Consider the following 17,175-nt stretch of genomic DNA (forward strand, 5'->3'; position numbering starts at 1 on the left):
TTGATTTAGCCTAATCCTGAGTGAAGAATAACGTATTCCCCGACCAAGTGAATTTATTCAAAGCTCTGGCAGCAGGAAAAACTTTCAATAGATCAGTAATTTCAAGGAATCACTCCTCTTGGTTTCCTTTTTGAAGCCACAAATGCCAAGTGTGACAAGGATCCCAATCAATGAGCTCTTTGAATATTTAAATTGGTGCTTTCCGGAAGCTTGAGAAGCTTGGTAAGAAAAGACTTGAAGAAAGCAATTGAGTCGGACCCTTCTGTCTCCTCCGGCAGACCATAAATACGGAGATTATTACATCTGTTTCTGCTTTCTAAATTCTCCACTTGTTTGTGTAGGCGAGATACCTGAGAGCATAAGGTCTCAATCTTAGAAGTAGAAGCAGTCAAAGAATCAACATTCTGTTCTAGAGTAGTGACTCGATTTTCTACACAAGAACATTTATTAGATAATTCTTGGAGTGTAGAAGTAGTCTCTTGGAGTGTAGAAGTGGTTTCCTCAACAAATGGGCGTAAAGCCCTGAATTCCTCTAGCAATAAGTCCATGGTAACTGAAGAAACTTGCTTGGGAGGAGAAGGAGGATCCTTCTTCAGTCTTTTAGATGAAGCTTTAGTACCACCAGAAGCTGTATTAGTCGCTGTGGATGACATAGTTTTTGGCGATGAATTAACTGGACCATCCATAACTAAACACTGGTAGCGTGAACTAGTCGGAAGGAGAAATGTAGATTTAGAATGAAGTGTCTCTTTAAAGTGTTTTCTCATGAAGGAGCAAAAAGCTGCAGTGAAGAATCAATAACAATACCACTGTGAAGTAGAAAGGTTAGATATCGCTCTCCACAATATAACAGAAAAACAAGCAGACAGGAAAAAAAAAGAAAATCCTGCATTAGCGTGGTTTTATGAATATGTAAATAAAGAGACGATAGATCATTGTGAAAGGAATAATAAACACGCCTCAAAATGTATCCTCAAGAAACAAAGAAAAAAGGAAGATATCCTAAAAGGTCACACTTTTATATATCAATAGAAATTGCTAGGAAAGAGAGCTCAAAACATTGAATTAAAATGACATTGTTTATCCAGTACATTTACTGTGGGATAAATGACTCTAAATGTGATAAAATGATGAGGTCACAATATGCAGCATTCCTGTAGAAAACTCAGTTTACAATGTCCCAGTTGAAGGAACAAGTGAAAGCAGCCAGAAATTAATTAAGGAAACTGCAGGAGCATTTTTCAGTCAAAGATAGAAAAATATGCAAAGAGTCAGTCAGCACTCCTTGTTAAATGCATTCCTTAGATATTCAAAATGGCGGCCATATATTGAAAAGAAATACTTCATCACATTTGTTGAATTAAAATATGCCAGAATTAAAGAATATATTCGGGAGAGCAGGGAGGGTACTCACACGGCAGTGTTTACCGAGCGCTGTGATGAAAATGCCAAAGGAGCTTCCTTATGCCATAATTGCGCTCCGTTCGTGATGAGGCATAAAATGGCAGGTGCAGTCTCAGGATCGCTACGTCACCGGTCCAGATGCCAAAGAGAGGATTCCACCGTTGCGTCTACATCAACAAGCCAAGCAACATGAAGCCGGGCACTTCCGACGTATCTTCCTTCGTTTTTGTGATGAAGCCTAGGCGAATGCTCACCGTTGGGCCGAGTTCATCTCCGCCGTTCCCGGAGTGTCACGGGCAAGCCGCCATCTCCGTCGGGCGCTAGCCACGCCCCTCATTTATCTGCTCTTGAAGAGGAGAGTGAGGACAAATTTTCTGCATCTAGGGAAAAAGAAAATGTTATTGCATAGTTTAAGACCAGAAGGTTCTAGAATTTATTATGGAAAAGAAGGCAAGATCAGGGGCAATGTATTTTTGAAGCGTTAGAAGATCTTGATGCACATTACCAACCTACTGTTTTTGTAGGAATCAACAGGTAGACATTTTTTCAAAGGAAACAACATAGATTGGAATCTGTTGAAGATTATGTGTCTTCTTTGAAAAAGTTATCTATTGATTTGGCAATTTGCACGATAGTTTCATCAGAGATCAGTTAGTTATGCATTCCAATAACTCAGCCATCCAAGAAAAACTTTGGGTTTGTGGAGATGCACCATTAAATGAAATTATTGCCATTGTCAAGAAAGGTGAAATGTCAAAAAGATGTGCACAAGTTGCACTTAAAAGTAATGAAGAAAGCAATGTTGTTAGTAGAGTTACTAGTAACATGAATGACAGGAAAAGATTTGACGAACGAAATTACAAGGAAGTCAATAAGAAAAGTACTACTTTTAAAAGAAATTACCAAGATGAAAAACAACTTAGATGTTATAGATGTGTGTACAAAGGACATAATGCAAATGAAAAATGGTGTAGGATGTATAAATGACAAGGTTGAGGAACAAGTAGATAATCAAAACTCATCTAGTGATGACAGCATATTATGCATATATGACATTAATGATGATGAGAACATTGTGTTAAATGTTAATGGCTCAGGCAAGAAAAAGCTGATTTGTGATATAAAAATAGGTGGCGTTTATTTACAAATAGTACTCGACTCAGGCTCACCTTACACTATCGTACAACGTAGTGTGTGGGAAAGCAAATTTGCAAATGTTCTTGAGCAAAAACTAAAACCTTCTGATATACAACCAGTAACCTTCACTGGTGAAAAGATACCAATGGTGGGTTATGTAGAACGTATATTCAAGTTCAATGACAGAAAGGCCATGGGTAAATTATATGTTGCAGAAAAAGGCCCATCTGTATTGGGATGGGTAGATCAAGGGGAATTTGGGATTATCCTTAATCCCAAAATGGATGACCTGGTTTTGCTTCTTAATGAATCTGATGACAATCTTGTTAAGAATATTTTAAAACAATTTCCAATTGTCTTTTCTGACAATGTGGAAAAACTGAGTGGATTTACACATAAAATTGTACTTAAAGACAATGCTGTACCAGTGTGCCATTAAGCCAGAAATATACCTATCAGCACAAGAGAAGGAGTCATGGCTGAATTAGACATCGTGGAAAAAAAAGGAATAATAGAGCCTATAGAGAGTGCAGAATGGCTCGCCGTTAGTCGCAGCGTGCAAACCTGTTGGCCGGTTGCGCCTATGCATAGACTTGAAAGATTTAAATTAGAACATAGTTGTGGACAAATTCCCCTTATCTAGAATTGAATTATTGGCTAAAACTAAGGGGATTAAGTGGTTTTCAACAATAGACTTGACATCTGCATAACACCAAATTCAGTTACACGACAGCAGAAGAAGCTTAACAGTTTTCATAACTCCTTTTGAATGTTATTGTTTTGTACGAATGCCCTTTGGCTTAGCATCTGCTGCTGCAGTGTTTCAAAGGTTTAATGCTCAAATTGTTTAAAGGGTTAAAAGGTATGACATACTTCCAAGATGACATACTCATTATGGGACACAATGAGTATGAACCTGACGAAAGATTAAAGACATCCGTCAAATTTTATCAGAAAAGGGATTACCAGCTGAACTAAAACAATGTACATTCAGGATGAAGTCAGTAATGTATCTTGGACACGAAGTAAGTGGGGAAGGTATTTCTCCAAAAAAGAAGTTGATTGATGCCATTAAAAATGCTCCAGTTCCCAAGTCTAAAGACGAGATAAGGTCATTTATTGGTATGACTGAATTCTATTCTAAATTTGTACAGAATTTTGCCAAAAAGACTTACAATTTAAGACAATTACTTAAATTAAATCAAGAATGTATTTGGAACAAAGAACTTGAAGAGGATTTCAGGAGAATAAAAAATGATCTTATCTCAGCTTTCCCTCTCCAAGCTTTTGACAACCTTACTCAAAGTAGTATCACCACAGATGCAAAGCGGATAGGGTTTAGGAGCAGTTCTATCCCAAATGAACGACAATGAAGAAGAAGTAACTATAACCTTTGCTTCTCATTCATTATCTCCAACAGAGGAAAAATATTCTGTTGTAGAGAAGGAAATGTTAGCTACAGTATGGTCAATGGAAAAATTCAGGCAGTTAGTGTGGGGCACAAAATGTATCCTTCGTACGGAACATAACCCATTGCTTATGGTTTTAACATCTGATGGTGTATAAAAGGCCACCCCAAGAACAGCCAAAATGAGCCTAAAACTTTTGGATTTTACATACAAGGTTGAATATCTTCCAGGGAAAAGGAATCAAGTGGCAGACTATTTAAGTAGATCTCCTTTACCATTTGAACCTTTTGAGGAAAATGATTGGGAAGATGTTAATGTGGCAGTAGTTTATGAGAATACAAATGCTATCTCCAACTCCAAAGAGGAATGGAACAATGAGTATGCACGTGAAGAAGGATTAAAAAAAGCGGCAAACTTCATAACTCATTGTTGGCCCATAGAAAATGATAGCCAAGGAGAATTGAGAGCTATGTGGGAAATACAAAATGAACTATCTATTGACAATGCTGGTTTTGTATGCGGAGGAGAAAGAATTGTTGTTCCTACAACTTTACGATCAAAAATTTTGGAGTTAAATCATGATGGTCATCTAGGCATCAGTAAACTAAAGTCCAGACTAAAAATGCTATATTGGTGGCCTGACAAGGACAGAGACATAGAGAAGTTTGTCAAACAATGCTCAATATGCCAAGATTCAGATAAAACTTAACAGGTGTTTAGACCTACTCTTGGCACAAAACATCTTCCTGATCGGCCTTGGGAAAATCTTTATTGATTGGCTAAGCCCGATTAATGATGATGAAGGAAATCACAAACATGTGTTGGTAGTCATTGATGATTATTCTAAGTGGCCGGAAATAGAAATTACTGGAAATTTCGACACTAACCAAGTCATCAAATTTTAGAAAGTGTGTTTTTGCGTGAAGGAATTCCTAAGGAAATACTAAGTGATAACAGACCACAATTTTCATCTGAAAAATACACTAAGTTTTTGGAGAGGAATGGCATTTGTGGAAAGAAAACCTCAGTATATCACCCGGCAGGGAACAGTATTGTGGAAAGGTTCAACAGAGTTATAATGGGCAGTGCACAAGCATCATTGAGTGCTGGGAAAAATTGAGAAAAATAACTTTTTAGCCCACTGTGGGCTTACAGGATTACACCCACTGGTACTGGTTACCGTCCTTTTAGAATCTTACGAGGTAGAGAACCTTTTTACAGAGATAATGTTGCTTGGAAAACCATGAAGTCTTACAGAATCACGAACTTGCCTAGAGGCGGTTACTCAATACCTTATGAACTGCCAGTAGTATGCAGGACAATTCTTCCCCCTTTTAAAAAAAAATTTGATCAGAGGCTAGAATATCTACGTATACGATGTATAGATTCTTAAAGGCCACCTGATATGCCCTCTTACTGTGCACTTACTGTTGACCTGTCTCATGCAATGTGATGTCTTTTTTCAAAAATGCTAATAAACAGATTTGACAAAAAAATGAAGTCTTACAGAAAATGGTCACCAGCTGTTGTTAGATCAAATCTAAGGAAAATGCATGAAAGCTGTATGGCTAATTTTGATGATTCATACAACACTTGTGACATTAAACTCAAAGAAGGTGATTGGGTAAAAGTAAAACTCAGTTCTAAAGTGAAGAAAGGACAAAGTAAATATTCTGCACCTTTGTGTGTGATAAAACCTTTTTCCAAATCTGCCAAATTGAGTGATGATAAAATTTGGCATTAAAACAAGTTGTCTAAGTGTAGTGATGTAAAAAAAAAAGGGACAAGCAAATTATCTTCTTCAAAGAATTGGATGTGGGATGAAGTTACAGATACTACAAGTTGTGATCAAGATAATGATAATATTAGTTCCCGATCTGTTAACATTGCTCCCAGTGTTGATGTTCAGTCTTCTTGTAAGGTTATGCAATCTTCTAGTAACTCTGGAAGAATGACACGTGTTGGTAGAACAATAAGATTACCGATGAGATATAGGAACGATGCTATGTAATTATTTTTTGGGTAAAGAAGGGGCGTAGAGTATCCACTTCCATTTAGTATGTTCCTATCACACCTTATTCTTGTATAAAACATTCTTGTATTTAAAGTTCAACAAAACAATAACTACATATGTAGTTTCTGTCAAGTAGTTGTTAGGATTATAATTATTAGTTATATTGTTTTATTTTGTTTTTCATTATTAAAGAGAGGAGATTTGGCATCACAGGTTCCTAGTAACTATTACTATGGTTACTACTGCTGCGTGTTCTTGATTGTGTGTACTAGATCTTAGCTAGAGATAGTTACTGATAAGGCATGGAGATGTGAAGATGTACCTGCTTGTTCTACAATAAATGTACATATTTCTACAATTATATGCTTGGAGCATCTTTACAATAACTAGGGATGAGCCTCCAATCCCTTTCAAAAGAACATTTGTAGTCTGCCTTAGTTTTAGTTAACTGGAAAATGGCCGATTTCTGGGCTGGTTTACCTGCAGTTTCTAAAGTAAAGATTTGACTGACATTACTTTAGTGATAGTTAAGGTAGAGGAGCTAAACCTGGTTGAAAACCATGTGTGCAAAAGAAGGAAAAGCAACCTGATGCACTACATAGAGAGTTATTTGCTATCTCTGCCACTGAAATACAGGATGCCCAATCTTCCAGATGTTCCAGAGAACAAATGCTGATATTTTTTAATGTGTTCTAATGGAAACACCAAGATAACTCCCTGCACAACATTTTGCCATGAAGCACTGTTATACAGTATAGTTGAACATTAAGTTGCTGCATCAGATCTAAACCTTTCACAAAAAGTGTTTAGATTAATCAGTACCCAAATAGAGTTTGAAGCATTAAGAATTGACTTTTTCAATTTTACAGTTCATAGGTATTCTAAACAAATACAGCCATTGCTAAAGACAGCAGTTTTTACACTTGACACCTGTTGGCTTTGTCAGTGCTTGTTTTTTTGCCTAGATGGTTACTATTGTTACCCACTCATATGCTGCTGGTATATTGGAATGGTTCTTTTTTTGTTTGAAGACAAACCGCATGAGAAAAAACCATTCCAAGATGGCGACCATTAATGTGCACCTACCACCCACCGATTCGGAACTGGGCCGTAGTGAGACTGCAGGGGAGGTATGGTGAGGGGGATGATACATTTTGATGAGAGAAGAGGGTCCAAATGAGGATTGGAGGAGCAGGAGAGACTCAGAGAATCAGAAAGTAGCTCATGAAGCACTACAATACACGTCATCAGTTGAAGGATGCAACTCTGCCAATCAAAATCCGGCGTGACTGAAATGCTCTTTGGGTAGGAAACACAAGATTACGGAGTATAGCTATCATATCATGAGCAAGGGGTGGGCAAACCCTTACGTCTATATTGGATACAGTAGGTATGTTTATCTACAGCTGAAAAAACTGTCTGTTGACGAGACCTCCAAAGGAAAAACAATCTCCGATGGACATGTTGATGCGTATGTGCACTACATACAGTTGCTAATAATATGCACTTCTTTGTAGATTCCTGCTGATGCACCTTGGGATGCACCACATGCTGCAGAATGGGACAATATGACGATGAAAGATTTTATAGACAGTGTTTGCTGTACAGCGTAAGTCAAGAGAAACGTTTTATTGTGAAACCTGAAAATAGTATATACATTGTTGTATGTTAAAGTAAAATTAAATCAATCACATGGAAAGATTATATGTAATTTTCTTTCTGTGGCTCTGGAATGCTTTCTCAAAGTACCCCATGTTCTCATAGCCTGCTCTGCATACTCTACTCCTCGGCGTGCATGGCTAAGTCCGATAGCTAAAGTACTGGGCCCTAGAAAGTGTCCCGAGGCAATGAGAGTACTTTGTTCCGATCCCGCACCACCAATTGCCATAGCAATGGCTACATTTCTAAGCTGGTCATGGAGTATACGTATGCGCCACATTGGTGGAATCCAAAGCTGAGTAACACCTAAACTCCCCTGATTACAATAATAGTTTCAAATAATTATTCTTGTATTACATTCTGATTCTTTTTAATACCTTTTAATCAAATGGATTAAATGTCCTTTCTTCTGTTTATTATATTTATACTGCATATTTTAATGTTCTGTAATTCATGGTTTTTAACGCACTCGTTCTTTTTTTAAGCTGTTATATGTATGTGCTTTAAGACTTAATTGTCGTAATAAAGCTTTTGAATTTGTTTGCTTTCTCAAAGGCCATTTCTGTTACTCCTTTGCTTTAAACCTAATTTAGAAGGCTATGTTTTAGATGACCTATTTTGTCAATCATCTGAAGTGCAGGTTTGCACTTACTTTTTCACTGCCTGCTAGTGCAAAAACCTTTGCATGAAACCAGTGCAAAAATGAAATATTTGCTCTGGGTGATAACTGTAAATGTCGTTCAGCCCTGGGGCAGTATTATGATCGGCTTTTCCTGGCACAGCACGGGACAGAGTGCCTATTTCATGCCTGCAGTATGAAATGTGAGTTATTTTTTATTTATTTTTTCTAAACTTGAAGACGCCCATTTTATTGAGGAACAGAGAGAACTCTAGGGCAACCACTCAAAGTGTGGAACAGACAACAGTTGGGTAAGACTCCCTCCCTCGAGTGCAAAGTCGCCAGGGTAATTACCGCACCCTCAACTTTAGGCTGTGACTGATAGGGGAACACATGAGTAACTCTCCCATTAATTAACAGAATTCTATTTTGGTGGCTCTGCCCAAGGGGGGCCAAAGAGTCCTGGATTAACTCTGAAGCCTCTGTGTAAGTCATCTAGAAAATCGATAGTCCCTTGCAATGAACTCTGGAGTTTCCGAATAAAGTGGGACTGACCGAGATGTGTGGCGTAATGGCTGAAATGTTGGATGCATAAACGGTAGGCAAGGCTGCATGTGTCTCAGTGGTACAATGAGACCTAGAGGATGTGAGCTAGCTCCAGGATGTAACAAAAAGCCAATATCAACCGACTCCTCCAAATTGAGACAGTGAGACGGTCCTGTGTGTGTAGGAAAGCTGCTGGGCCACAGAGACCTGTGAGCCAGCAGCAGCAGTATGCAGATGTACTGTGGGAAGGCAAGAGCTCTGTTTCAATTACTACTAATTGTAGGGGCAGAGAAACTGGCACAGTGCCCCTCTAGAGCTGGGTACAGAGGACAATGGACAATAAGAGACTTGTGCACATATGACATTTCAACTCATTCAACCGCATATTTCTCAGTATTAGCACATTATTTTCAGATTGCACAGCTTAAAAAAAGAGAGAGGAACACCTTGCACGCAGAGCCCGAGAGCTGTGTTATCTGAAAATAAAGCACTTCTCTAAGAAATATTTATTAATTTTTAAGGTTTTATAGAGCGCGAACAAGACTCTTGCGAGTATCAGAGCGCTTTACAAGACATAAGTAGATGGAAAAAGATAGCATACAGAGATCTATGTGAAGATGTTATACAAAGCTCTTAATTGAAGGAGAAAAAAAATACTAAGCTAGTGAAAAAAAACGAAGAATGGTTACGGATCGCAAAAACACAACAAATAATAAAATACAGTAAACAGTCATAGTTTTCACGTGAATTTAGCCATGAAGATTGCTTTCACGTCTTTTTTGAAGGAGGCAGAAGAAGGGTTCATTCTTGTTTCACTGGGCAGAGCATTCCAGATCCTAGGAGCCACACCAGGCAAATCTTTGTGGTTGTAGATGCAAATTTTCACCTCATTACCTTCTCCCTTTGCCCCTCTCTACGATGTCCATAATCACACTTGGTGTCACAACATAAAACTTTTTTATCACCCCAAAGCCACTTTTCTTGCCTCAACTGCCCTACTTCACTGACTGAGCTAGTCACTTCAGTGCCCATTATTTGTTCAAAATATTGGATGCTTCTTCAGTAAACTCCATCCAGTCTTCAGACCACAATACAACCCAGCTCCTCAAAAAGGATGGGTGATGTACAGTTCCTAATCTACCTTGAGGCACAAAAGATTACAACCACCCTAAAGAGAGATTCCAACTTGGGTAATCCTAATTAGACAGACAGCCCTCAATCAACTGACCTCTAACCCCCAGATCTATGACTTGTCTCAGTATCTGATCCTTCCACTCCCATTTCATGGGTATCAAAGTTACTCACCTACTCCGGTTCACTGTGTACCCCCGATTTTCTCCTTGTGCCCAAATAATGGTACAAACAAATTTAAATGAAAAATACATTTATAAAACGATGCTCAAAAGAGAAGGATGCAAACATAAGGAGATGATGGACGGAGCGCAGAAACTTTTCAGACACTCCTCCCCCAGTCACAGATCTTGGTTGAATCCATCATCGTTCTCTATCTCACTTCCCCACCCAAGTTCAGACCCAGCTATATGCAAATCAGTCTTGACCCTGTGCCTCATGGGAGCAGTCCAGCCCATACTGCCAAGCCAGGTCTTCCCTGAACTGGAAACAAGCATCCTGGGTCCGGTTTCGGGGTAAGACCCCTGTGGTATCCTCCGCATTAGGGGAACCCTGACCTTGCCACTCACCCCCTCGTCTGGTTTCACATTAGTTGACATTACTGTGACATGCTTTAGAATGTCACAGTGGCAAACGTTCCAAGGCGAGCTCCCTGAGAGGAGTGAGAGAAGGAGAGTCACGATTACAACTGTGGCTGGGGTCCTTTAGCTGTAACTCAAGAAATAAACTCGACCTTCTTACATTAGAGTCTCCTGTGTTCCTGAATATTCACTCGATTTTACACTGGTGACGGAGAACGGGATCTGGGAGCAGAGGAGCATAAGAGAAAGGGACCTCAACATGTTGGAAAAGAATCCTAAGATGTACAGTACTGGCACCATGAGTACATAGAGGAGAGTTTCCTGTTGCCCTTGGGGAAAACGCATGCGGGACAGTATCGCAAAGAAATAAAAGCACTCACCTACTAGTTCAAGTGACGTGGTCAATCGCATCATAGAGAGTGCCGGCTATTCGCTGCTGGTGTCTCGGAGCAGTGGTTTGGGTGCTGTCACCAAGGCGTGTTGACGAAGAGGAGGAAGGACGGAGGCTGGGGCCACCTCACCAGTGGTGTGCAGAAGCAGTGCGGTGGAGGGTAAAGGGTAAAACCATCAGAGTAAGGCGAGATTGGAAGTGGCACTGTAATTACTGTTTTTGGTTTTGTCGCACTTCTCAGTGAGACATTTCCCTGCAGACGGCTCATTGAGGCTTTCTTTTCATGAGTGGACACTCGGTGGCTGGGAAGTGATCACCATAGGAGAAGTTGTGCATTTTTCCTTCATGTCGAACGGCGAAGGAGGAAGCCGTTCCGGTCGCGTTGACCGGCACAGCTACTGGCAGTTGGGACTGTGTGGAAACACTGAGGAGTGACTGGGAGAGTGTCGCCCTGACAGGCAGGTGACATACGCCAAGCAGGGAAGATTGTGGGTCGTCAGGAAGTAACTGACGCGACACGCATTCTCCTGCCAGTCGCGCTGACTGATACAGCTCTGCAGGCGATTTTGCAGCATAACAAAGGTTGAGGTCTGGAAAGAGAAATGCGACTGGCTACTGGCCACTTTAACTAAACCTTCCTTCCCCTATAATGTTGTTGACAGTGGAATTGAATGCACTGTAACAACGTGAGGAAGCCTCTGCAGGAGCTCTGCTGCCTCTGGACATCAGCGTATGGACAGACTTCCGGGAGAGTCAGCCTGTGGTCTAGGTGGGCCGTCCAAAACACATTTTATTGTCTTCTGAAAGAAACTCACTGAAAAAAACTCGACAAGCAGAGCGTGAGAGGAGTTCTGCCAATACCAGGAACAGTCTGGCAGTACAACAGCGCCATCTAGTGAACTTTTAGCAATAATTAGCCCCTTTTTGTTTCAGTGACATTTAAGTAACTCATAGCTATTCCATTCAATTGTATTCACATGGCTGTCCACTGCATATTTGTAGTCATCTCGGGTTAAGGTGAAAGCTAGGTAGATGAAGGTGCATTGCATGCCTGACGTATTGCCAAGAAAAAACCCAAAGGACATCCCCCATACTCGGTGTCAATTGTCACAGCTCCCAGCAGTCGTCATGCAGAATGTCACACCTCCCCCATTCTTTCTGTCCACTCCAAGGGAGTCAACTCTCAAGTGGAACAAATGGAAAAAGGTTTTCCAGAATTACACGGTGGTATGTGGACCGAACTTGGGACTTGAAAGAAAAGTAGCTTTGCTGATGCATTAACTGGGTGCTGAAGGGCAAGAGACAATAGAACATCGTCCAGAGATAAATGCAAATGATGCGAGGGGGTTGAATGAATATGAGATAAGTCTGAAAAAGCTAGACATACATTTCCTACCAAAGATAAGCATCATTATGGAGCGTTACCATTTTGGCAGAAGAGGACAGAAGGAGGGAGAAACTGTAGAAGAGTTTGTCTCTGAGTTGCGCAAGTTGCCAGCTACGTGCAAGTTTGGGGGAGCCTGTGAGGAGCTGATACGTGACCAGTTTCTCTTAAGCTGTAAGACTGAGCGTGTAGGAGATGAGTTGTGGCTGAAAAATGACCCGCCCCTTGGGGAGGTGCTCATCATGGCAAAACAAGTAGAACACATGATGCAGTATGTGAGTGAAATAAAGCAGGATAGTGGGGGAAACGTTAAGGTGAGTGAAGTCTATGTGGAGAGTGACAGAGTACTTGCAGTTAAAGAGCAAAAAAGGAACAGAAAGAGGTCAAGGGGAGTTGGGGTTTCAAAGGAAACTGTTACAGGTGTGGCAAACCAAGTCACTTGGCGAATGATAGGGAATGGCCTGCCCTAAAATCAACATGCAACAAGTGTGGAAGGAGGGGACACTTCAGACAATGCAGCAGGAGCAATGCCAATTACAGGAAATAGAATAGGGATGGTACCCCCGTGTCTGTAATGAGATTGTGTTACAGGTACAGGGGGAGTCGGTGAGCAATCCCAAGGATCTTATATCTGTGGAAGAAACAAAAATTGAGGCAATGTTTGATTCAGGTTCCAAACTGACGATCATATCTGCAGAAGAGTTTGAGAAAGTGTCAAAAGGTAAATTGAAGCTGCAGAGAATGGATGTACGACCGGGAGGTTATGGTGGGTAACCCATACACATGAAGGGTTACTTCTAGGGCACGGTAGGCTACAAAGACAGGTTGACGGTTACTAAGATTTATGTGTCCAAAAAGGGGGACAACATCCTGGGGTGTCAAGCCCAAAAAGACCTAGGCATCTGCCTCAATTCTAACAAGAATCCCCAAATACTAGTACAGGAGGTGGGGAAGACCCTGGTGGGGATAGAGGAAGAGTTCAAGGAGGTCTTCGCGGAGAAATTAGGATGTCTCAGAAACTATGCCCACAGAATAAAGCTCAAAGAAAATTCCAAGCCTGTTTCAGCCAAAGTTAGAAATCTCCCAATTTCCATTCAAGAGGCTGTGGAGAAAGAGTTGGAGAAGTTATGCAGGTTGGAGGTGATCGAACCATGAGAGCCCACTGAGTGGTTGGCACCAAACGTTGCAGCCAAGAAGGGGGATGGGTCTGTGCGATTATGCATTGATCTCAGAGCATTAAACAAGGAAGTCATAGACGACAAGTACCCCCGTCTGAACATTTAAAAAATGATGAGCATGCTGGAGGGGGCAAAAGTATTCACCACACTACCAGGTCAGGCTCCACCCTGATGCACAAGAACTCACAGCATTCATTACGCCCATTGGGGCATACAAATTCAAGCGGGTGCCTTTTGGACTAGTCTCTGCCGTGGCAGTTTTTCAAAGGATTATGAGCAACCTCCTTAAGGGCATTCCTGGGGTCATGTGCTACCAGGACGATGTGCTGGTCTTCGTAGAGGGTGGCAAACAACATGAGATCAGGCTGAGGCAGGTTTTGGAAAGATTCAAAGAACAAGGACTCACAGTGAAGAAGGAAAAGTGCAAGATTGGCTGTGCTGAAATAGTGGTTCTGGGCCACAATGTGACGGCGGAGAGAATTCGCCCCAAAGCAGATCTACAAAACACTATCAACAACCTTGCACCACCCAAAAACAAAGATGACATAATATCATTCATGGGGATGGTGGTGTTTTATAGTTAGTTCAGGCAGAGTTTTGCCAGACGCACACATGCCACATGCAACCTACTCAGGAATGGGGTGACTTTTGAGTAGAGCGGGGAGTGCCAGAAGGAGTTAAAAGATACAAAAACGCACTAGCCGAAGCCCCGAGCCTCAAATCTTTCACACCTGGCAGGAAGACCGTGTTGACCACCGACACAAGTTCGAAAGGATTGGAAGCGGTCCTCATGCAGATCGGTGAAAGAGGGGAGGAAACAATAGCGTTTGTTTTGCGCTCGCTACGCAAGGCCGAGCTCAATTACTCGGTAATCGAGAAAGAAGCGCTAGCGGCGCATGGGGCGATAAACAAATTCAGAGACTTTGTGTGGGGAATGAAGTTTAACCTGCAGACAGATCATAAGCCCCTGGTCAAAGTCTTCAGCAAGAAAGGGCTAGAATCCCTTTCAAGCAGGATCAGACGATGGATCGTGAACCTCCAAGAGTACACGTTCGAGGTGAAATACGTACCTGGAGTAAGGAACCTGGCAGCTGACTGTCTTTCTGACCTGGTGAGTGAGGCGAGGGAGGAAGCAATTGTTTGAGAGGAGGATGATGAGCATGATAAAGAGATGTAGGTGAAGAATGTGTGCATCGTCACTCAAGGAGCCATCGAAGAAAGAAGCTGGAAGGAGGCTCTCAGAACTGATGTGCTCCTACAAGAAGTTTGTAAGAAGATGAAGGGAGGTTGAAAGACCAAGATAAGCGGGAAGAGACACCAAGACCATTCTGGATGGTCAGAAATGAACTATCATTCCCAGATGATTGTCTTGTATGGGGTACAAGGCTGGTCCATCCCGAGACTTTGAGAGAGTGTCGAGTCAACTTGGCTCATGAGGGCCACTTGGAAGTTACCAAAACCAAACGAAGGTTGTGGCTAGACTACTGATGGCCCAGCATGGATATCAAAATCGAGAGGAAAATAAGAGACTGTGTACCATGCTCCGCCAGTGACAAGGTTCTAAAACAGCACACACCTCTCATGCAGTGTAGGCCACTCCTTGTGGGTCCATGGGTGGATGCAGCTTTGGACATTGTTGGCCCATTGACCGGAGAACATCATACACCTTACATCCTGGTACTCATAGATCTATACTCCAGGTGGCCAGAGGTGAAATTTGTGTCTGAGATCACCACGAGGGTTGTCACAGACTTTCTACAAGAGGTGTTCCTCAGGGAAGGTTTGCCAAGTAGCCTATTGACGGACAATGTGGTGCAACTCTGCTCTAAAGAAATGAGAGATTTCCTAGAGAGTAATGGGATCGTACACCAGCGATGTGCGCTGTATCACCCAGAGACAAATGGGATTGTCGAACGATTCAACAAGACCATCAAAGAGGGGATCCAACTAGCGAGGGCTAGTGGGCTGAGTTGGAAGGATGAGGTAGTGAAACATCTGGAGGCCTACAGGCTGACCCCTCATCAAACCACGGCATCACGCCATTCGAACTGCTTAGAGCTAGAAACACCACACAAGGCTAGTACCAGGGTAGATGGAGTGGTACAAAGGTTGGACAGGCCACTCTAAAGAGTCACAGTGGTGAGACAGAGAACACAAAGCCATGAGTGACAGGAAGATCAGGTTCCATAGGCTACACACCGTCAACGACATGAGGTTCCAAGTAGGAGATCTAGTCAAAATTAAAGCACCCACTGGCAGAGCAAATTGGCCCGAGTTCACTAGACCCACCAAGGTTGTAAAGTTATTTAAGAATGCTGTCACAACACAAGAGGGGAAGATTTGGAATTTGGGGCGGGTGGTAAGGTACACTGCTCCCACGGTGGACAGTGACAACACACCAAGGGGTCATCAATACAAAGAGGGGGGACTGGGGTAGGACGATATTTTACGGGGTCCAGTGTACTGGTCCATAGACTAGTGACACAAAGGGAGTGTACAAAGTTCCCCGGGAAGAGTGATGGAGAGGGGTGTGTGCTAGTGTGTGGGGGATTCCCCATTTGGAACTAAAACCCTCACACACCCAGCAAGCTAGGTGTCATGCTTCATCATATGGGTTCTGCTCCTCGTCAGACTGGCGCTGCAATGTCTGACGGGCTCCCGAAAACGGGGCTCTTTAACGGAGATCTTTTGTTCCCGCCATATGGTGCATGCGTGTATGGGGGCGTGGGGAGTGTGGTCGTGACGTGAAAGAGAAATTAAAAAAGGTAAGTCAGTCCACTGTTTAGTTTTATTCTCGTGGTAGACTCCCTTGGTTAAAAACCAGGAAGGTGGTGTATGAGGGGAGGACAAAGTACCCTAAGACTATTAGAGCAAATTTCAACTACTACCCTCAATTATGGTCGACATGTTTCATGCCTGATGGCAATTCTTCAGGACCTTAATAGATAGTACCACACAGTGAAAAAATAATAAATAGGTTTGTGAAGGGTAAAACTTGCAATGTGGTATACAACCTTGTTTGGTCAGTAATACCAGGGTACAGGCCGATTGGTCCTGTTGCAGTGTAGTTACCTGTAGGAATGAGAACGAAAATGCAAACATTGTACAGGATAACAGCCTCAACGAAGTTTCACCTCATCATAACGTGTAAGCACACACACACACAGACCGTGATGATTGAAAAAACTGAGCATATACATTGTAATCAGTTGGTAAATATTTTATGTAACCAACTAGTTCATGCCACATCATGCATCGGTGAAAGGTGACTACAAAAACAAAAAACGAACATTGTTGCATGTAAGGGGGAGGGCTAAAAGGGTAACCTTACCCTAACTGGATCCCTGAGGTACCTCACAGTCTGCTCCCGTGGGACCGGCTGAGAAGGTATGGTACCTAGTTGGAAGGAATCATTTGTAAACTTTTTTTGATGTTTTAAAATATTTTGGGCCAAAGGATAGCGTAAGGACATGAGTGCAAAGAAGGCTCCCCAACTGAAAGGGTGGACTGAATAAGCTTTGCGGTTAGCCTCCAATCTCGAGGTGTTGGGTCAACCGGCGTAATCTAAGTTCCCTCACTCTGCCAGGGTCGTGCTGCCCATGAAGCAAAACGGGGAATGTACTGACCGTGCCAGGCGCCATCCGCGCCGCGCCCCACAGATGAGCCCATCTCGGGGAAACAGCGCGGAACAACAGGGCAGCCACGCAAGGTGCACACACCCA

The 17,175-nt window shown here is 42.2% G+C and overlaps 1 protein-coding gene across 1 annotated transcript in view; it reads left to right on the forward strand.

Moving 5' to 3' along the window:
* LOC144773339 (amine oxidase [flavin-containing] A-like) overlaps positions 1–17,175 on the forward strand; it is an 898,284-nt gene that overhangs the window by 645,038 nt on the left and 236,071 nt on the right. Inside the window, exon 5 of the mRNA XM_078658305.1 lies at positions 7,482–7,573. Coding sequence (XP_078514431.1) covers positions 7,482–7,573 — 92 coding nt within the window. The remainder of the gene's footprint in view (positions 1–7,481; positions 7,574–17,175) is intronic.

The sequence above is a fragment of the Lissotriton helveticus genome, chromosome 8, assembly GCF_964261635.1.
Source record: "Lissotriton helveticus chromosome 8, aLisHel1.1, whole genome shotgun sequence".
Lineage (NCBI taxonomy): Eukaryota > Metazoa > Chordata > Amphibia > Caudata > Salamandridae > Lissotriton > Lissotriton helveticus.